Source organism: Lepisosteus oculatus, chromosome 14 (genome assembly GCF_040954835.1).
Source record: "Lepisosteus oculatus isolate fLepOcu1 chromosome 14, fLepOcu1.hap2, whole genome shotgun sequence".
NCBI lineage: Eukaryota > Metazoa > Chordata > Actinopteri > Semionotiformes > Lepisosteidae > Lepisosteus > Lepisosteus oculatus.
The window spans coordinates 45,888,776-45,910,902 of NC_090709.1; the positions used below are offsets into that span (position 1 = coordinate 45,888,776).

At 45.3% G+C, this 22,127-nt stretch overlaps 1 protein-coding gene and 4 non-coding genes across 5 annotated transcripts; 4 read left to right on the forward strand and 1 right to left on the reverse strand.

Moving 5' to 3' along the window:
* The first annotated feature begins 958 nt into the window (after nucleotides 1-958).
* On the forward strand, nucleotides 959-1,032 carry trnat-agu (transfer RNA threonine (anticodon AGU)). The gene has a single exon. It is a non-coding gene; the product is annotated as a tRNA-Thr (tRNA).
* A 1,011-nt stretch (nucleotides 1,033-2,043) lies between these two features.
* trnal-aag (transfer RNA leucine (anticodon AAG)) lies at nucleotides 2,044-2,125 on the reverse strand. Its single transcript has one exon. It is a non-coding gene; the product is annotated as a tRNA-Leu (tRNA).
* A 10,833-nt stretch (nucleotides 2,126-12,958) lies between these two features.
* trnal-uaa (transfer RNA leucine (anticodon UAA)) lies at nucleotides 12,959-13,041 on the forward strand. Its single transcript has one exon. It is a non-coding gene; the product is annotated as a tRNA-Leu (tRNA).
* A 2,425-nt stretch (nucleotides 13,042-15,466) lies between these two features.
* On the forward strand, nucleotides 15,467-15,538 carry trnaw-cca (transfer RNA tryptophan (anticodon CCA)). Its single transcript has one exon. It is a non-coding gene; the product is annotated as a tRNA-Trp (tRNA).
* Nucleotides 15,539-20,806: 5,268 nt separating this feature from the next.
* On the forward strand, nucleotides 20,807-22,050 carry LOC138242981 (zona pellucida sperm-binding protein 3-like). The gene is made up of 4 exons (XM_069198449.1): nucleotides 20,807-21,461; nucleotides 21,563-21,678; nucleotides 21,743-21,849; nucleotides 21,931-22,050. Exons 1-4 carry the CDS (start codon nucleotides 20,904-20,906, stop codon nucleotides 22,020-22,022), a joined length of 873 nt encoding a protein of 290 aa, XP_069054550.1. The 5' UTR covers nucleotides 20,807-20,903; the 3' UTR covers nucleotides 22,023-22,050.
* The last annotated feature ends 77 nt before the right edge of the window (nucleotides 22,051-22,127 follow it).

The window sequence follows — 22,127 nt, forward strand, 5'->3', positions numbered from 1 at the left end:
AAGTGATCTGATCTGAAACTACCCAGCTTACAATCTCTGAGGTAGTTGTCACTAAACTCGGACGTGATGTGGCACACATGTGCCGTGTGCCTTTACTTTTGTAAAAAACTGGTATCGGGAAAAGTTTCTTAATATTTCTTTTGATTAGCATGCAAGAAAATGTGATCATTACCTATGGAATTTCCCGCCAGCGTGGAGCTTGAATTCACAACCTTGAGACTCAGTGTTCAAGAGTCACAGAAGAGGTCAGCCTGGTCTTCAGTTTGCCAACGATAAGCTCCGGCAGTGCTCCTCTCTAAAGCAGATTGCTCGGATCGGTTATGTGGGACGGCACTTCGATACTAAGATCGTTTGCAGCACACGCATGGTTTCCCCCTTCACGCAAAAAACATAGACGAAGGAAGCTCTATTGTCTTGGGCTGCTGACTCCCGGATTTAAAGCGCTCTGGGTGCCAGCTAAGTCTCTAACAAGCACACTATAAAGACAGGAATTACACTTTGCGCACGTCACGCATGGAATGGCGAGGCTACTTGATCCAATATTATCTAGTCTCACCTCATATGGTGCCGATTCCTGGTTTTCATTTAAGAAAGAGCACTGCAAACACCGTAAACAGTGCAAAACGTGTGATGAAAGAAGTCTTTTCCCCCCTTTGTCTAAAGCAGAACACAGCGGAGTCATGCCGAGGGTTGTGAGATCAAGATTTCAGTGGAGCACTGTCGTCTACGTCTTTAGCTACATGAGTTGGACATCCTCTTGTACACGGAAAGCAGATTGAGATCCTCTGACATGAAAAGTGCCAGATAAAAGCCATTTCTCATCCTTTCTCTTAGTGGTGGAGCTATCGCATGTAAATGAGGAAACTTGCAAGGCGAGCAGGCTTGGTGCACACCGAATGCAGATGTCTCAGAGCAGTTGAGACGTGTCCATGTGGCTGTCAAAGGACAGCACTTTGCCGGCGCCGTGGCTTAGTTGGCTAAAGCGCCTGTCTAGTAAACAGGAGATCCTGGGTCCGATTCCCAGCGGTGCCTTTCTTCCTGTCTTACTGTACAGAATGTATCCTTACGGGCAAATCCCATGCCTTTTAATTCAGGTGAATGCAAGTGTTCGTTTCCTTTCTGGAACAACTTGTTTTGAAAGAAATCTATACAGCTTGAGAAAGATGAAACACAAATCTTGCTTATCAGTGAAGAAGAGGTGCTCCCAGCAGGCCAGCTAATACCAGCAAGTTTTTTTTCACCCTGACCCAGAGAATGGAGAAAAGCGAGGCGCCTGTGGCTCTGCAGTGTAATCAGTTCGGGAGTTCGGCGGTTAGCTGAAAGAGTGGTAAATGGAGCTCGCCCCAGCCCGTCCTTATTCTTTTAAAGAGGATAAAAAATTAACTTCGCCGCCACTACTACCAGCTTTAAAAGACTGCCATGGGCACGGAAAAAAACACACTACAGATGACTTTTCTGGAACCGAAGCAGAGATTCCTTTACGAACCAACTGATAAAGCTCAGCCAGTGAATACTGTTAACAGAATGTGAAAGCACGATCAACTTTGTAACTGCAACCACAGGAAAAACAGCAAGAAGCAGGCTCCATTCCCTATTTAAATCTGTCGTGCGAGGCATGCTTTTTGCACGCATGAAGTAAATCCCACGATCGCTTTTGAACTTGGACAATGTACTTCCAAAGGAGCGCTATGCTCAAAGATTTAACAAGCTCAACCCCCGCCGACGATTTGGTGTGAAGAAGCAGAACATTCAAGTTTCACAGACAGAAGCAGCACGCCAGCACAGCCAACATTAAAACGGAGGGCACACTACGATTTGCATTGGCACAAAAGTGATCTGGGCAGACGTCGTTCCCTGCATAACGCAAAAAGTGGCAAAGCACTTTTGGGTTGAGAGGACGCAAGAAGGTTTTTGTTTTGTGCCTTGATGTCAAGCTGAGAAAGTATCTTTAAACACTTTGCTTAGTTTCTCGAGAGACTACCAAAAAGCAGTTCCCTCCCTTTCATCTGAAGCCAGCTGAAAGGGGGTCTTGACGGAAGCACCTGGCAGCAGTGGGATTCAAACCCATGCCCCCGAAGAGACTGGAGCCTTAATCCAGCGCCTTAGACCGCTCAGCCATGCTACCCGCTGTGCGCTGTCTCTTTGTCTCATTAGTTGCTCGGAGGAAGCCGGGTGGGTTTTGCTCTTGTCGCCCGACTTAGTGGCGTTATGACCGTGGAACCGACTGCACCTGCTTTTTCTGAGATGCTTCCCCTCTCATGGCGAGATCTCGACTTCTTTAACACCTCTGGATAAAGATCTTCTGTGGAGCAGGTTTCAGACCTCTGCGTACAGCACCCTTGATGTCATTTTATTTTTACAGCAGCCGCATCCGGAAAGTTGTGTCTTTTACATTTTATTTAAACAACAAAACTACATACAATACAAACAAGAGCACATATTACGTATCAAGAAAATCGTCAGGGGCACATGCAATAATACAATTACACTTTATGAAAAATGATTACACAAGGTAAATAAAGATAAGGTCCGCACAGCTTGTTCTTACATTTCGAAAGAGTCCGTAAATACCCCTTTACGTCTATTTTGAACTGTTCAAACGTAGGACTCTTCCAAGACCATTTCACTTTATACCACATTCCTAAACGAGGATGTATCTCCTGTTTTAGAACTATTTTCGGCAGTATGGCTTATACAACACACCCACAGTATTCTAATGGTTGACTGCAGATCTGTGCTATAGTTCAGTCGAATTCGAAGGATCCAGCAATCGTACTGGATTGGACTGGGATTCTGAAATGTCTCTTGCAAAAGTATTCGGGTTTGCTTGAACCTTTGATAAAAAAAGTGATCTGATCTGAAACTACCCAGCTTACAATCTCTGAGGTAGTTGTCACTAAACTCGGACGTGATGTGGCACACATGTGCCGTGTGCCTTTACTTTTGTAAAAAACTGGTATCGGGAAAAGTTTCTTAATATTTCTTTTGATTAGCATGCAAGAAAATGTGATCATTACCTATGGAATTTCCCGCCAGCGTGGAGCTTGAATTCACAACCTTGAGACTCAGTGTTCAAGAGTCACAGAAGAGGTCAGCCTGGTCTTCAGTTTGCCAACGATAAGCTCCGGCAGTGCTTCTCTGTAAAGCAGATTGTTCGGATCGGTTATGTGGGATGGCACTTCGATACTAAGATCGTTTGCAGCTAAGTCTCTAACAAGCACACTATAAAGACAGGAATTACACTTTGCTCACGTCAAGCATGGAATGGCGAGGCTACTTGATCCAATATTATCTAGTCTCACCTCATATGGTGCCGATTCCTGGTTTCATTTAAGAAAGAGCACTGCAAACACCGTAAACAGTGTAAAACGTGTGATGAAAGAAGTCTTTTCCCCCCTTTGTCTAAAGCAGAACACAGCGGAGCCATGCCGAGGGTTGTGAGATCTAGATTTCAGTGGAGCACTGTCGTCTACGTCTTTAGCTACATGAGTTGGACATCCTCTTGTACACGGAAAGCAGATTGAGATCCTCTGACATGAAAAGTGCCAGATAAAAGCCATTTCTCATCCTTTCTCTTAGTGGTGGAACTATCGCATGTAAATGAGGCAACTTGCAAGGCGAGCAGGCTCGGAGCACACCGAACGCAGATGTCTCAGAGCAGTTGAGACGTGTCCAAGTGGCTGTCAAAGGACAGCACTTTGCCGGCGCCGTGGCTTAGTTGGCTAAAGCGCCTGTCTAGTAAACAGGAGATCCTGGGTCCGAATTCCAGCAGTGCCTTTCTTCCTGTCTTACTGTTGTAGCGGCAATGCTTGTTAATAAGACAGAATTAAGCGTTGGTATGCTCCTAAAAGAGGCCCCATCTCACCCTCCATCTCTGTGGTGCAGCCACAGAGAAAGAATTCATGCAAGCTGATTTAAGAGTGTTTTCCTGTGATAAGAAACAAGCTCCCAGACGGGGATGCAATTAGCTGAGCCTGGCTATCATGATCAATGTTCATCCATTGGCGCCTATCAGTCTAGGGAGTGCCGAATGGACATCTGGACTGCATTCCTAAGTTTCAAGAGTAAGTGACTTATATCTCACCTTGACCAACCAATCAGGGACTGGCAGGGCGTGGAAATACCACGTGGGTCTCCAATGCCTGCCAAACTCTCAACCAATCAGCACACATCTGGGTCTTGATCAAAAAGGGAGCGCAAGCTCAGTTCTGGGCTCTCCTTGGCCATTTTCGCGCATCCTCAGAGACAATCACGTGACAACTGCCGTTGTCTGCAAAAGGACTTGGACTTTGTTCTAAGCGCGAGGCCGAGGAACCCGTACGTACTCAGAATTCTACCAACGTGAATGCTCCGCTTGATCAACGGCAGCCTACAGTTGGACCCTCGTCAACAACCTGAATAGCTTATTCAGAAGCAGCGCTGGACCGGGAACGAACCAGTTTCTTCCCAGGCAAAAGAGTGACTTGAGTGAGGACTCGCGGTCACACTCTGTGCATAGAGACTTTCTACTAGCCAGCTGGACTGCTGGTAGATCCCCTCGGAGCAACGACTGCCCTGCGCGCCGCAGTTAGATTCCTCCGCCCGTCCTACTCCGAGCTGCACCTCGACTGGTTGGCCGGTAGCCAGAGGACGCCGTCACAACGCCCATTGGACAACCGCTGCAACAGAGGCTGCAACAGAGCCTGTCAGCTGGTTTGGTGTTCGTGCCGGGAAACTCCAAATCCAAACACAGTGGATAAGTAAACCCCATGTTCTACATAGCGTCTCGAGAATTCAATTGTACCTCAACACAAGTTGTTTTCAATTTAATTCATCAGTAATGTATTTACTTCCGAGTTTAGAGTAACAGTGGGTAATAACACTGATTAGCGATTTGGTAACCGAACGATATATATTGACATATATTCTCTGTTCTGTATCTCTTTGTGTTTGCATCTCTTCGAGATTATATACCTTGTATATTGATAACCCTCACCGTAAGGTCTGCCGCTCGTATCCAGGCAGACTAGTATATGTTTGGTGCACAGTTATATTAATAAATGTATCCCGTGTATTGAACCCGTGTGTGTGCGTTGTTAGTTGTTCTGATGATTGATTTTCTAAAAGCCCCAACGAACAACCTCGTGATTACAGCTACAATTAATAATTGTCTCAGTAAACCCATCAAACCACTACATTTAATGGCGTCCCTGGGTGGGCGGAGTTAAGAATGAAATGAGAATCAATCGCACAGAATAACTGATATTGCTGTGAGTTCAAGTTCAGCACAGCACCGCGGCTTCTATAGGCGAATACCGGGTGTGCTGATAACTGCGCAAAGAAATCCCCCTGTTTTTTAGCGTTTAGTGTAACGTGTGCTGATTGGAAATCCATCTGCTCGGGTGTTTAAATTCCATACTGTATTTTAGTAAAAGGAAAAAAAAGTAATACTCTTAAAGTTTCTCTGACGTAATGACAATGGCTGCTAAAATGTCTGAAAAGGAGTCGCTTATAAGTACTATTTCTAGCGACGACAATCCTGGTTACTGGAGCGGTATCGAAAAGTTGAACTTTGATGATATTGAGAAGCTGCAAGTAGATTTAGTAGCCAAGGTAGCGAACCAGCTTAACACAGGAGGGTCAGTGAACGCAGTTCAGGTCCTATCGAGTTTCGCCTTAAATCTAGCTAAACAGCTGGAACTGTCTTTGTCTGAGCTGACAAAGTTTCAAAAGCTTCAGGGAAAGCTAGAAAGATATAAGGCGGAGCGAGTTGAGTTGTTGGATATAATCAGAGAAAAGAGAGTGAAAAATGAGGAAAGTGAAGACAGACTCAGGGAAGTTTTAGGTAAATTAGATGACCTGTCTACTAGAGAAACTGCGGCTGAGGTAGGTAGGAGAGACCTGGAAGCGAGCTTGAAAGAAAAAGAAAAAGAAATAGAGAGTTTAAATGAGCTCAGCCAGGAAAGGCAAAAGGAGTTAGATGCTGCCGTACTGGAAGCAAAACAGGCTAGATCCCACTTGCATGCCAGCCCACCTAGCAGCCCGGAGCGCTCACCCAGCGCGCCGGGAGGGGGTTTCTCCCGGCCAGGGTCTGTGGTCGGATCGGCATAGGGGAGATCGCCGAGTCCTGCGCGAGACGCAAGGGCGATGCAATTCAGGCATAGGCCCCCTGCTCCTGATTATGGCCGTCCTCCTGCCCGCGGAGAAACTGTAAAAATTAACCTCCACTCCCTGAGGCAGTTAGCCAAAGATGTAGAAAGGTTTGACCCGTCAGTCTCAGGGAATAATGTGGAAACCTACATCGATGAGCTGAGATATACTTTGCAGTTTATGCCCGGAGCGTCCGAACAGGAAAAGGCTATGTTAGTAAGGAAAACTACCAGCCGAGCGGTCCACCAGTGGATGTCTAGACAAGGACCGGAGGTCTGTAATAGCTTTGAGGAGCTGTGTCAGGCAATGATCGGAGAATTTTCGGCTTTTATTGATCCCATAGCTGCTGTGGCCGCTGCGCACCATATTAAGCACGAAAAAGCTGAAGCCCCTCGCGACTATTATGAGTCGCCTGCACTTATTTTGCAGGGCGGAATGAAGAGGGTTGCGAAGAGAACGTGAATTTCAAAGGTTTATTCATTGCTAATCTGCATCCCTCAGTCAGGAAAATGATTGTGATGCACACTGATGCAAAAGCGATGAAAATGGCTGACATTAGAAGGTTGGCTTCTAAAAGCCTGGGGAGCTGAAGTCTCTGCTTCCTCAGAGCGAAAACCTGCTAAAACGGCCGTGTTCGCCACTAAAGCCATCAGGGTTGACGACTCGCCTCAGCTCGAGGGAGCTGAGGTTCCTGAGCCCCCTAAGCCCCGGCGCAAAATAGGCAGGCAGGACCGCACTAAGCGTCAGAGCCGCCGTGAGCGCTACGGGGAAGGCAAGGGCTCAGGCAGAGCCTATCATAAGGCTGGACGAAGGGAGTCGACTGCAGCCCGCCTGGCCCGGCTTGAACAAGCCCTGCTTGAGAGATCAGGACAGGGTAAACCTTCCGCACCGAATGCCGGAAGCGTGAATGAGCTGAGGGGGACCACGCCCCTTCTCACTGGAGGAGGCGGGGATCCATCCCAAACCCCTCCCTTAGTCTATCTGATTGGGTGGGAGGGTTCCTGCCTGGAAGAAGGCTGCGACTCTGAGTTGGGCGCTGACCCCGCCCCTGAAGTCAAAGAAAAGGCAGGCTTCCAACAATTCTTAGGGAATCTCAGCCAGAAAGGCAAAGCAAGGCTTATTTATATCAAGGTTTCTCTTGAAAACGTCTTAAATAGAGAAGCACTGATTGACACTGGTGCTGAAATTAGTTTGATGTCAGCCAATCTACTCAGCGAACTCAAACGAGTAGCGAAAGGAAAAGGCATCAGACTTAAGGTAGAACCGTGTAAGATAGATATTTCCAGCTATACCCAGGATCACGCCAGGATCACACACCGAGTGTGGGTGGCACTTAGGTTCGGGCCAATGAACGTGGTGCATCCTGTTTATATCTCTAGGTTTAAAACAGAGCCACTACTCATTGGCCAAGACCTGCTTGACAGGCTGGAGACTCTGGTGGACTGCCAGCGTGGAAAATTGTGGGCTCAGGTCAAAAACCCTAAGCCTGTCACACAGCAAAAAGGGGGGTTCAGTGGTTATGCTGTGATCACACAGTGCCCACTGAACACTATAGCTGAGTTGGAGGTTCCTCCTGGTTCCTCTGGACGAGAAATAAATGTCTCTTCTTGCTTTCCAAAACTACAGGGAAGTCGTGCCCTGGCCAAGGTCCCAACAGCCTCCATGCCACAGGAGCGGTGCTCCGAGCAGCCGCCTGATCCACCAGGTAAAGCAAACCCCTTTCACATCCCTAAAGAGGAGCGGATCTCCCCACTTGGTGATGAAAAGGAGCTTTCCCTGTGCACCCTGGCACCCAAGAGGGGTCAGGACCACCACCCCGCAGGGGTGGAAGGGATCCAGATGGCAAGAGAGCAGGTTGGTGATGTAGCCCTCACCCTTAGCCCTGAGAGGTCCTCTATTAGTGAGGATCTGCTTGAGCAGCTGTCACAGGGCCACCGCCAGGTGCCCCTGGTGCAACATTCACAGGTTAGACAGGAGGTCCAGCTGGACACTGGGACTACTGCCCTGTGGACACACCTGATCCCAGATGCCGATTCCCTCTGCTGTGATCCAGGGAACCTGCAGTCAGGTAACATTATTTCTCACAACTACCAGGTAGTGAGAGAGACCGACCTGATTGTTCCTGCCTCAACGGCAGGGTTTCCAACACACCCAGTCCCCAAGAAGGGACAGGGAATGAAAGCCGAGCCGGGTTTCTTACAGCCACCAGCTCAGTCTGTCAGTCTGAGTCTGACCAACAGTGGTTCAGCCATACTGGAGCTGGATGTTCAAGCCACCCGCCTGCCAGCGCAGGACATCGCAAAGAGGGGTGTCAGAATCCCCGCCTGCACTGACATGGGCCTGGTGGGTGATAGCGAGTTCAAAGACAGTGAACTAGCTATCCCAGTGCTGGGGCAGCTCCCTGAACCCCTAGCGAGGGAAGGGGGGAGCGAGCACGTGTCCTACACCCACGCCCAGCGAACAATTGTAAACATGCCGATAGAGGGATTCCTCAATCAGGAGGGGTGCAGGGTGGACCTGAACAGTGAGAATGGGGTAACAATCCCAGATCACTCAGGTGCTCCAGATGACCACTCAGCCGAGGGTCAGGCATGCTCCACCGCTGCACCGCCCCCTGCAGGGTTCCTAGAGCACAGGCAAGAACAAATCAAAAAAGCAGATGCCCTGGAAATGGAGGAGCAGCATCAGCAGCTGCGTCAGATCTCCCCAGATTTCCAGGATGTTGGTGCCCAGGATGCCACATGGCATACTGAGAAAGACACCATGTACACGCTGCGCCAGCTTAGAAAGGCGACAGTCACTCAGAAGGAGATGACTGGGATCAGCCACCCTTAAAAACTTTTGGGAGGACTGATTGCTGCCGCCACTGTTGTGCATTTGCTCTTTTTGGTAGGTTTGTTTGTTACCGGCACTCTCACCCTGACTGCCCCAAGAAGGCAGGTGTCAGAAATGCCAGAGGGTAGTGAAAGACTGTATCAACAGAAGCAGCGGCTGGAAAGCCTAGGGAAACCCTTACAGGGCACAATATTAGCAGTAAACCTTCATGCAGCAGTGTTAAATAACACCCTCCACACCGTGGGCAGGATTGTCGACGTGTTACAGTGGGATTATGCTTACGTGCAACAGGTCAGAATGCTGATGCAGGATCTGCTTAGGGAGCTTAGTGCCACGGTAACTAGCCTAGCCATGGGACAGATTCCAACCTACTTGGTTCCACTGTCCTTGGTAGAAGAAGTACTGAGGACCACCACTTCCGAGATGGTGCAGCCAGTGCAAGTACATCTTGCATACAGTCTAGGCAGTGCCATTCCCATACATGTCAACCCTGAAGCCAAGGAAATAGGTTTCCTGTTGAACCTTCCCATCGTGAGTAGCAAGGATATCTATAGACTCAAGTCTATATCGAACGTTGGCTTCTGGAGGGGGGACATGCATGTGAAGTTGACCACCCCACCGCTCGTAGCTTACCAGGAGGATGATCCAAATTTGTACCTTGTTCCAAACCTGGAACTGTGTCAACCAAGGATATCCACTGGGTATGTCCAAGTAAGCCATTCCTTAGGGACACAACTCAGAGGTTGTGTGGTATCAGAAAGGGGGCTGCCACTGAAAAGTGTAAAGCCACAGTGACGAGCAAAAGTGAGGTTAATGAACCCCAGGTTGAGCAGGTGGGAAAGATATGGCTGGTCAGCAAACCACAGTTAACTGTTACAAGAACCTATGACAGACATGACACAGCTACCGAAGTGCAGCTACCCAACAAAACAGTTTTTCTACAAGTTCCTGAAGGAGCTATAGTGCATCTCAACGATTTAGCACTATATCATCTGGAGTCAGAACTGTATGAAACGGAACTCGAGATTGTGGACGCTTTCAGAGGACACAGCGTTGACTTGGATGAGAGAATCCAAGAGACAGTAAGCCTTGAGGGTGTACAGTTACTCGAATTTGTTCTCAACGACACAAACTTAAAAATTACGCTGGTAGGTCCCAAGCACAGTCGTTGTGGATCCTCTGGGGCGCTGGGAACAGTAAACGTGGTCATCTTGACACTGCTGCTGGGTAGCTGGATCATGGCTGGGGTAATGTGTTGGATGCTGTTCTCTTGTATCAAAGCCTTGCGGGGTAGTTTGAATGAGACAAAGGGAGCAATGGTGTATCACCGAAATCAGGTAACCACTCCCAAACGTCTGCCTGCTGCAGAGCTATCCGATACTGATAGTGAACTGCCGGAAGTTTAAGGTCTAGGGCTAATGATGATGCCCGATGCCTCATTTCTATGTACCTTATAACTGAGAGCAGGTATACGCAATGTTCTTTCCAACACTATTTCCTGTACAAATTCTCGAGAGGTAATGTGAATATTGGGTGGTAGAATCCACCGTGGTACAACAGACATCACTTAACTCTGTTTTTGTTTTGAAGGCAACAACGCCTCAGGACCTCGTGACCTTCAAAAAGGGGGGTTATATGTAGCGGCAATTCTTGTTAATACAGAAATAAGCGTTGGTATGCTGTCCTAAAGGAGGCCCCATCTCACCCTCCATCTCTGTGGTGCTGCCACAGAGAAAGTATTTATGCAGGCTGATTTAAGATGTTTTCTTTTGATAAGGAACAAGCTCCCAGACGGGGATGCGCTTAGCTAAGCCTGGCTATCATGATCAATGGTCATCCATTGGCGCCTATCAGTCTAGGGAGTGCCGAATGGACATCTGGACTGCATTCCTAAGTGTCAAGAGTAAGTGACTTATATCTCATCTTGACCAACCAATCAGGGACTGGCAGGGCGTGGTAATACCACGTGGGTCTCCAACGCCCGCCAAACTCTCAACCAATCAGCACACATCTGGGCCTTGGTCAAAAAGGGAGTGCAAGCTCAGATCGGGGCTCTCCTTGGCCATTTTCGCGCATCCTCAGAGACAATCACGTGACAACTGCTGTTGTCTGCAAAAGGACTTGGACTTTGTTCTAAGCGCGAGGCCGAGGATCCCGTACGTACTCAGAATTCTACCAACGTGAATGCTCCGCTTGATCAATGGCAGCCTACAGTTGGACCCTTGTCGACAACCTGAATAGTTTATTCAGAAGCAGCGCTGGACCAGGAACGAACCAGCTTCTTCCCAGGCAAAAGAGTGACTTGTGAGGACTCGCGGTCACACTCTGTGCATAGAGACTTTCTACTAGCCAGCCAGACTCCTGGTAGATCCCCTCGGAGCAACGACTGCCCTGCGCGCCGCAGTCAGATTCCTCCGCCCGTCCTACTCCGAGCTGCACCTCGACTGGTTGGCCGGTAGCCAGAGAACGCCGACACAACGCCCATTGGACAACCGCTGCAACAGAGGCTGCAACAGAGCCTGTCAGCTGGTTTGGTGTTCGTGCCGGGAGATTCCAAATCCATACACAGTGGATAAGTAAACCCCATGTTCTACATTGCGTCTCGAGAATTCAATTGTACCTCAACACAAGATGTTATCAATTTAATTCATGAGTTATGTATTTACTTCCGAGTTTAGAGTAACAGTGGGTAATAACACTGGTTCGTATCCAGGCAGACTAGTATATCTTTGGTGCACAATTTATTTTAATTAATGTATCTCGTGTATTGAACCCGTGTGTGTGCATTGTTAGTTGTTCTGACGATTGATTTTCTAAAAGCTACAACGAACAACCTTGTGATTACTGTTACAATTAATAATTGTCTCAGTAAACCCATCAAACCATTACACTATTGAGCCATGAAGAAGACCCACCTGTCCCAGTGTATTACCTGTAGTGTTACTTTCAGAAAATCATAAAAAAATAAAGAGGCCACAGCCACAGCAAGGTTGTATGAGGTTAGGGGCCCTGTCTGGTGTGTAAAACATATGGTTTCAGCAGTGTGGCTGTTGTATTTGAATTACTATTGAGCCATGAAAAAGACCCCATATCCCAGTGTATACCTGTAGTGTTATCTTCAGAAAATCATAAGAAATAAAGGTTCCACAACCCAAAACAAAGCTGGGAAAAGTCAGAAGACCTGCTTGGTGTGCAAAACACTTACTTGCAGCATTGTGGGTGCTGTGATTTAAATGCTATTGGCTTGTGAACAGAATACCCCTATCCCAGTGCATTGTGCCATATTAAATAAAAGCACGAGAAAAAGTGATTCAGAACGCAAAGCTGTGTCAGTGTTCTGTGTAAAAAATCGGTTTGAACATCATGGGAGCTGTTTTTAATGAGCTGCTGAGTAAAGAATATTTTAATCTTCCCGCTGTCAGCAGTATTGTCAATATAGTTGACCCTTACCTGAATGAAAACAGGGCGTAAAGGAAGGGTTTCAGAAATCAAACAAAGCTTTATTCCTGTGCTTACAGTCTGAGTAATTGGAGACTGCGCTGTTCTGATTCCTATGGTCATATACGGGTTATTCGCACAAAGCCGTATTGAACAGTATTTTTTGCGTTGTGAACGTCTGTACACAGCGGTCCTCCGGGTTCCAGTAAGTGCGTAATTACGCATCGATGAAAAACCGGAGGTTTAAAAAAAGATAATTAGCCCACTGATACTTAGATGTAGAGGCTGTGGAAATATCCACAAGTCTTGGTCTTTAAAATGCATTTGGTTTGACAGCGTTCTGTGCTTCCATTGGGAAGATATGGACAAAAGAATATTCGTGCTCGGTCAAAAAAATGTCATAAAAACGAAAAAGTAAAGGCTGAGAAAGCATTCACAATGTATTTTATACACAAAGGAAGTATTCTCGCAACTCTAAGAGGTTTCGTGGTTTAATTTTTTTTTAATTGTTGAATCATATTTAAATGTTAAACAACTGAAAAGCATATCGTTGTAGACCAGGATGGCCGAGTGGTTAAGGCGTTAGACTTAAAATCCAATGGACAAATGTTCACGTGGGTTCAATCCCCACTCCTGGTCATGTTGTAATAAGTTTTAAGTGACAGAACACTTTGATGATTTACACTCTATTTAAATATGAATTTGCTAAATTTCAGTTCACTCCCACTCCCTGGCATAACTGAGCTTTCACTATCGCATACTGAAGGCTTTACATGCATTAGCTGTGATACGGCTCCCAATAAAGACGGAATCAAACAGTTTGTTCTGTCTCTCATGGTGATCCTCTTCTCGATCCAAATGAAATGTTTAATATGATGCCTCGAGAAAAAAAAAGGAGTGGATTTCCACCTATAATGATGGATGCCCCATCAAACATTTTGTAACATCCCCGGAAGATTATACAGTAGAATCCTGGTTTGTGGCTTAAATGCAAGGTAAACAAGACTAAGGAAACGATGTCGAACTGGAATTTAAGTACCCGGAATATTTCACTACATTGGGCAATATGTGCCAGAGAGGACCACTTTAAATCCCTTCGATAGCTCAGTTGGTAGCGCAGCTGACTGTATTAGAAACAGTTAGGAATCCTTAAGTCGCTGTTTCGACTCCAGCTCGAAGAAAGTTGCTTTTGTGAACTTTAATCAAATAGTTAAAATAGCTAATCTTTTTCACTCAGACGTTGATCAAAAGCTCAATAAACGATGAAGCAGAGGCTCTTGTTCCGAATTCAGCTAACATCTGGTTGTCTTGTTTTGGCAAATATCTTATCTTTGAATTAAGGGACTACGCTGTCTGATTTGTAATTCAAAAGTAGATACAAATGTCACTGTTTTCAAAGGATAGGTACTTAATTGGCTTTATGATTTGGTATTGATTTTGTATCATGATATTATTACGTTTGTGCTTTCTGTGTTTTTTATCGTATTGTGAACTTATTTTTTAAACAAATGCTTACAAAGGCAAACACAGCACACATCTGTTTATACCAGCGGTGAATTGTACATTTTTATTAAGTACAATCTACTGTATTTTTAGAAACAAAATGGCATACTGTGCACGATATGTTGCAGAAACACAACCTGATATTTTCATAATTATTATTTTAATCATTTGACAAGTATGAGGTCCCGGATCCAAATCTTCAGGTCTGATTTTTTTTAAAGTGATATCTTCTCGTCCTCTCGTGGAAATCACAAGATGTGAGCAAATGTTTTTTGTTCTTTGTTTTTTTCACGTTGTGATCCAAAGAGCCTCAGACGCACAGTCTGACAGTAACCAAACCAGAATGGATTCCGCTGGGAGCCGGACTGAGCTCATTCTCACTCCCTGTGCTGAAAACAGAATTATCTCTTCCCCGAACATCGTCTACAGCTGCTAGATATTGCTCTGTGTCCTACTGCTCCAGCAATTCCTTTGACCAAAGACAGATCACTTGTGCGCTTTTAAACTTCTTGCCGCTACAGGCTCTTTGATGGCTCATGCTGATCGTCCTGTGGATCCAAAAGAAAATATGAAAGCTGATACTGATATTTTCGATTGTAATTTGCATCTAGCTACAACGTCCCTGGAAAAGATAATTTATTAGTTGCGTGCAATCGGAATCTTTCCGTATGATAGTGGAAATAGTTTTAAAAATGTTTTCTAAAGAAGATTGTATTGCCAGGACCTGCCTTTAGCGCTCAGTAGCGATGACGCTGTTGATATAGATGGAGAAGAAATGTAAGATGAATTGATGATCTAAGCTAAAATAGCCCTAACACGCCTGCTGTAACAGTGTTTGTATTCATAGCAAGTAATATTCTTTTTCAAACCCGAACGTTCCTTTTGCATTAAGTGTTATGTAACCATTAGCGGTTTCTGTAGCTTCTGAAGAGCGCACTTTTCCAAACTGAAGCCTATAAGAACATTATTCAAGATCTTATTATTATTATTCATTATTACTCATTATTCAAGGATTAACATCAATTGAAAGTACTCCCAAATAAAAGATTTGACCGAAAAATTGAAAGAGTAGGCAAGTATTAAAACAACGCCATAAGTGCTCGATTTCCAGTCGCTTTCCCGGTTCAGGCTTTGTAAAATGACGTGATCAGTGGAGTCATGCTGCGGTTGTGAGTTCAAGCCTCACCTGGAACAGCCTGGTTTTCTGTCTTGACAGGTAAACAGTGTTTTGTGTTTTTTGCTAAATGGAGAGAGGATTCTGTGTTAATTGTGCTCCTCCTGGGAGAGGTCAAGATGAGATGTTCACGAGGCTGGTGGTAAATATCCTGTCCAGGAATATCGGGACTGTAGGGGGTCAGATCTATAGATGTAGTAAACACATCAGTGGAGACGGTGTGTCTGCTCTCTGTGAGAGAGCCGGGCGGAAAGAATATTCTGTGGTCTGGGAAGAAGAGTCTCTCGTTGGAAGAGCGGCGCTCCTCACAGGAGAGAATAAAAAAAAAATCTTTTTCAGGGACGCTGATTGTTCTCTTTGGGGGAATTAAAAGCACTTGTCGCAAGTGACCTCGTGGCGCAATGGTAGCGCGTCTGACTCCAGCTCAGAAGGTTGCGTGTTCAAATCACGTCGAGGTCAGCTGAGGAGTTTGCAGGTGCTGCTGGTGCCGAACCCGGAAATTACACCACGCAGTCGGGTTTTATCTGTACACCACATAGGTAATCTGAACGAAGTAACAGCGCAGTACAGAACACCCAAGCAGGAGCTTATGCAGCGAATCATCATGAACACGACAAGAGAAAAGGCACACTGCCCATACGTGAAACATCACGCCTGGCTTTAGAGACAGTGACATCAGAGAATGGAAGTTTCAGACCTCCTTCTTGTTACAGGTTCAAGCAAACCTGAAAGTTAGGGAGTGTTTGGTCTCTTTTGTTTGAAAAAGTGTCTGAAGCCTGTAATTATAATTTGCCCTTTTTTAATTGTGGTTGAAATCCACTCCCATGTACCAAGACCTTACAGTATATTCATGTTTACTTAAATGACTAACGCCATTGGACATTAGTTGGTGTTTTTTTTTTGTAACGATTTGCTATTTCATGCAGGAAAGAAAGGAACCCAGACCCAACGTTTGCTTTCAGGTGGGGTTCATTTACATAACGGACATCTATTTCTGAGGAGCCTGATTTAAATCACACAACCCCGGTAGAAGTCGAATCGACAATCTAATAAACCGAAATCAGACGCGTTATCCATTAAACCACCAGCCCGTCACGTAAATGAATTGCACCATGGTGAGTTCAGCGCCGCTCCTAGTAAAGCCCCACCCCCATCTTAAATTTCTACGTGAGAAACGTGTTTTCTACATTTTTATCAGTTTTTAAAAATCATCACTTTTAAGCAGACAAAGCCTTTATGTGTCGCTCTGAATTTCTAATTGATTTAGAATTCCAAGAAAAAAGCGTTTTGTTCCACAACGGCGTGAAATGATCACGTCTTTCACTCTACTTCTCTCTTGTAGTAAAGCAGACCTTGCTGGGTGAGTATTTGTTCTGGTAAATTAGGTCACGGATCATGTTAACTCACTTCTGCTAAACACAACATTTCCTTATGCACAACATTTCCTTATGCATGTGTCTTTGTACAGCTGTTATACAAAGGGCTGGTGATCAGGGACGCGCTTCGGATTGTTTCGATGTAAACATAATCTCCGCTAAAAGCCCTCTTGAACTTTGCAGGAAATGTGCGTGAAACCATTTTCACGTGTGGAATTTTATCTTCAGCTGGCTGTAGTTAGAATGCCTTATACACCCGTTCTGTATCCTTAGCAAAAATATGTTAAAATTATAACACAGAGTTGTTGGAGAACTTGACAATCATTATTAAATGAGCACAGTACAAATGAACATTGATATTTTTGTTGTATGTACTTTAATTTTAAAAGATATAAACATAACTGTGCTGATATGGATGTTCATTTGAAGGATTTGAGGAATCTATAAAGGATGTCAGAACAACCAAAGAAACATTTGGGCATCTGCGTATTTGTAAAGATTAAAGAGCACCGTAACTGTGAAGTTTGCACACACGAGAGAAGAAATGAGTTTCAATGCACATCATTAAACTGATGGTGTGCTTATCAGTCATGCATTAAACATGTATAGCAGAGGATGGCTTTGATCCATCAATCTTTGGGTTATGGACCCAGTACGCTTCTACTGCGCCACTCAGCTATGTTTAACACAACTGCTTTTGCACCTGAGATGAAAAGTTTCAACGGTAAACGCAGACGTCACTGAGCACTTGGTCTTTTGTAGTACAAATCATCACACGCTGCTCTACATGGGCGTCTTCAAGATCGTTGAGAACCAAAGCTTCTGCCTTCCTGGTTACTGATTCTTTCTTCGTTAATTCCCAAATCTTCAATGAGAATCAGTGAAATGAAAATCAAACACATGTACACACTCGCGTCCTAGCATGAAAGAAAAATGATGGAAGCGTTTGAGAAATAACAAGAGTAGTCTGAACAGCTCCAGCCTATCAACTGCTCTACAAACTGATCGTTATCTCCACACCCAGTTTATAACACTGAAAATGATTCAGGAAGCAAAGCAAAGTTCTAAAAGCAGTGGTTGAAAAGCGTCTAGATACATAAAATGACAATTTCTCAAAAGTAAAATCTTCAGGTTTTTAATATTGTCATCCATATATTTTCGTTTTTCTCTTTTTTACATAACACGCTTTCGAGAAATAGACTGTCTTGTAATGAAGGCTGCATTAGAAAATGTGTATCTAAATTAAAATCGGGTTTATGACTTCTGCGTTTTTCAGCTTTCTTAGCGCTTGGGTCTCGATTCAGATATTGCAATGAAAGCAACAGGGGAGTAAGTTTTCCTTTTCTAAATCAAAGGTGATCTGCTCACAAGGAAGTATAAAAACGTCAGCGTTTACTTTTTGAAGACCGCAAATTGTCGAAACACTATTGCTTCATAAGCTAATAAGTAACGTTTCTGAGCACGCATTATATTACTAATGCTGTTATTAATAAAAAAAAAGCTTAACTTCACATAATGGAATTTGGACGGCTCAAAGTAGTCTATTCCTTGTACAACTAACTTGCCCGCTGAGTAGAGTTTTAAGCAACGGCAGCAGATATAGCAGTAATAGCAACAGCGTAGAGTGTCACAACACTCTATGAAAGAATTGCGGCTTCAGATCGTTTTGTTCTGTTGAAGCTGCCTACAGGCTCCGAATTGTTGACATTGGCTGTGATCTTCTTTTTTCAGGTTTCATGAAATTCTTCACATATTTGAAACATTTAATTCGGGTTCGCCCAATACACGGTGCAAACCGTACCTGCAGCAGAATGCTGTGGCACATGAAGCCCTTTTGTTTGCCGGTTGTAAGGATTGAGGTGCGTACTACAAATCGAGCAAGCAAAAAGAAAATTAAACAGGAGTCTTTTTTTGGATTGCTAATCCACTGTGCTCTGCTCGTCTAGGTTCAAATCCCATCCTTGTCATAGTTAAGGCCTGAGACGTGTGTGTTTTTTCTAAACGGTGTTTGCATTTGTTTCTTCTTTTACTCCTGTACTAGAGCAGTAATATTTCTAGCGGTGGAAGAACATGGTATCACATGCTGACAGCAGGAACACGTGGCCACAAGCTGCAGTACATTGGTTTTGGAACAGCAATAACTTTCCTGTGGAGACAGGTGCGCCGGTATTAATACAGCGCTTTCGAGCGGAAAGAGTTACAAGAACTGACTTAAACTTACCAGTTATGTTCAATAGCTAAAAACACAAAACCAACCTCTTCAGTGTTGAATCTAAATAACAGAAGCCAATGCTGCCATCAAGGGAAAAAAATCCTGAGTTATGTAGTTTTGAGACTACATATCTGACTTTCAGTTTGAAGCGGTACAATGGATTCTAGGTCACATTCGTTCTTGATTCAGGATATATATGAGTGTGCTAATGGTTAGAACTGTTTACATGAGGTACAAACGGTAACATTTTCAATGCGAGAAGAAAGTCAGTCCGTGCGCATTTCTCAGCATGCACATTGTCAGGAAAACTAAACCCACAGTGCCAGCAAACCTTTCGATAGCCTGTAGGTACTGCCATTGCAAATGTAACAGGTTGTTCATACACACAAATGACATCGTTGCTATCTCGTAATTAGGAGATAATTTGGTATTTATTAATTAAGATTTTTTTCCTGGGTGGCAAAAATGCGCTTCCGCAATAAATCATAGACTCTGCTTTCAAAATAGCTGCACCAGGCACTTGGACACAGATAAACACAGGGATTTAAAATTCAGGAATATGAATGGTCAACTGCTTACAGTTGGGTTTTTACGTTTTCTTATTTAGCGATTTGTGTATCAATCTTTTAACAATTCATTAAAATGCTAACAACATGTAAAATAAAAACAACAGCACCGTTAAATGAAGGGGAGACAGGTAGTTTTTTTTTTTTTACAATCAGATTCCAATCTCTAATGCTGTGTGTGAGAGCTTAGGTAACTTTCCTTTTCTCACATTTTCTGACGACTATTCCAAAGGGGCACCCTGTCAACTCCTAATACTTTGTATGTTTGATTATTGTCGTTTTATTTAGAAAAAGTTCAATATTGATCATAACTTTAGAAAATTATGATCACGAATAAAAAAAGGGGCTAAAGATGTGAGTTGCTCTTGAATCAGAGCCGGGTGACACGGGCTTCTGTTCTGATATAGTTGTACGAGAAGCAGGAGGAATCACTTCTCTCCTATGGAGCATGAGCTGAATCAGGAGGGAGACATTTCCTATACTCGTGCATATGTCAACGTTTGACCTACATCGTAAAACTAAAACTAAATTAAAAACTAACATTAAGTTGTCAGAGACATTCATTTATATACGAACAAGAGACAAAGTAATAATTCTACATTAACTTGTCCTACACTGATCAGACTAATTGAAATGTATGAAAGCCCGTTTCTGCCAGGGAGTTAAAAAACGCGCTATGGTATCGCAGAATTCCGACTAAGTAACTCAAAATTGCGACTTGGTAACTCAGAACTCCGACTTTATATCTAAAATGTTCTTTAGCTCAGCTAGCAAGGCCTGGATTCAAGCCAATACAGTTAGGCACGAAGTAGGGTGGGAGCGGCGAGGGCACAAGCCCTAGAACCCGAATCCGTTACAATAACAAAAGGACAGACAATGAAATATGGGCTATTTCGAAGTCGCAAATGTGAGATATAAAGTCAAAATTCTGAGTTTTTAGGTCGCAATTCTGAGATTCTAAGTCACAATTCTGAGATACCATAGTGCGTTTTTTTTTACTCCCTGGCGGAAACGGGCTTCCATTGGTTCTCAGTGCTGCGAAGCAAAAGCAATCTCTGAGAAATCAGACAAATTATTATCAGAACATGTCAAAAGCTGATCAGTATTTCTTTACTGGGAAGCAAAGAACTGCTTGTATTACACATTTTAATATGACATGCAATTACACATGAAAATTAGTAAAAATATTATTGTAAAATTACGTGTTGATAGAACAGCCCCCTCGATAAAAGAAAGTGTGGACGGACGTGTCGCATGTTCCGTACTCTGTCTGACAGCGAGTTTAACACACTGTCCTTGGAAATTAGAAACGAATTGAACAATAAATTAATCTGAGCAAATTTTACACGTGTGGGTGATTTCATTCTGTCGAAATTACGTGGAACTCCTCCGCTGGGGTCAGATACACACGGGAAAGTGTTCAGGCGGCTTCACGGAGTCCCGCCTCAGACTGGAAGCAGGTTCTAATTAGACGTTGAGAACAATTCGGGTCTCTGTGTGTAATTGATTGTGTTGATTGAGCGGTAGTGCGACCATGTGTGTGGTAGCATAGTCCTGCTAGTATAAAAACCTAGTCACCGCGTTCACACTTTATGCTCTCTTGCTTCAACACAGTTTGGTGGTTTATGTGTCTTACTTCTGTAGCAGTTTAGCGGGACGTCAATTTGGCGATGCGCTCGTTTCTCTTTGTGCTGTGCCTGTGCGCAGGGGCCGGGCTCCCCGCACTGATCTCCGCCGGGCCGGCTGGCTGGGACTCTCGGGAATTGGCGCTCCAGGCCGACCTCCCGGCTCCTGAAGACGCAGCCCAGTCGGAGGATTTGAACCTGGCAGATGCGCCCTCCGAAGACCTGTCTGCAAGCGAGAACGACTCGCAGTCCTTGGTTCCCGACTTTCGCCGCCTTCCCGTGTCCAGAGACGCGTACTCGCCCTACTTCGACAAGGAGAAGATGAAGCCCGAAGCCGGCAGCCGCCCCTTACCCGCCTACATCAAGAGCGTCCTGTTTCCTCCCCAGCGAGGGCGGCAGCCGGCTCGCCCGGCCATCGGGGGCACCCGAGGAGTGGCTGTGTGGTGCGACTCCAGCAGGATGTACGTGAGGGTCAGTCGGCTCCTGTTCGGCTTCAGCTGTCGGCCATCGGAGGTGACCTTGGGCAACTGCAGCGTCAGCCGAACCACACGCCTTTACTTCTACTTCATCTACGGGCTTCACGAGTGCGGCACCGAGCGATCGGTAAGCGGGTCTTCATCTACAGGCAGTGTATCGATGTGAGCTGTAGGGCCAGTGTCGGGGTTGCCTTTCCTGGGAATATCCCTTCCTCTGTGACCCTGCAGGTTGTCCAGGGCCGCCTGGTGTACTCCAACACTCTCCGCTATGCCCCGCCCTCCTCCAGTGCACCTGTGCATCGCTTCATTCCCTTCTCTGTGCCGGTCAAGTGCTCCTACAACAGGTAGGCAGGGCTCTGCTGCTGCTGGGAAAGTGTCCAGAAGCCCCTCATCCCCTCTGTCCTGCAGGTTCCACTACTCCTACAAGGTTGGCTATGTCCCCACGTGGGCCAGGAGAAGGACCTTCTTCAAGGACCTGAAGAACAAGCACAGCTTTGTCCTGCTCACCACCAACTGTAAGCTCCTTGAGCGAGTGGCTCCACCTGCCTGCAGGGGGTGCTGTGTGCAGGTGTAATGCTGCCTCTCTCTCTCTCCAGCCCACTGGGTCCGGCTCTCTCCTAAGGATGAGTACTTCCTGGGTCAGCCCATGTACTTCCAGGCCACTGCCTACTTTGCCACAGCGGAGTAGAGGCTGTACATTCACTTGTGTTACGTAACGGAGAAACCGGACCAGCACTCCCAGCCCCGTTTCCCCGTGATCGACAACTTGGGGTACGGCCCCTTCTGGGAGGAG

Coding starts and splice junctions, on each gene's coding strand:
- LOC138242981 (XM_069198449.1), top strand. CDS start 20,904: ATGCGCTCGTTTCTCTTTGTGCTGTGCCTGTGCGCAGGGGCCGGGCTC. Junction 21,462..21,562: donor AGTGCGGCACCGAGCGATCG/GTAAGCGGGTCT, acceptor GTGACCCTGCAG/GTTGTCCAGGGCCGCCTGGT. Junction 21,679..21,742: donor GTCAAGTGCTCCTACAACAG/GTAGGCAGGGCT, acceptor TCTGTCCTGCAG/GTTCCACTACTCCTACAAGG.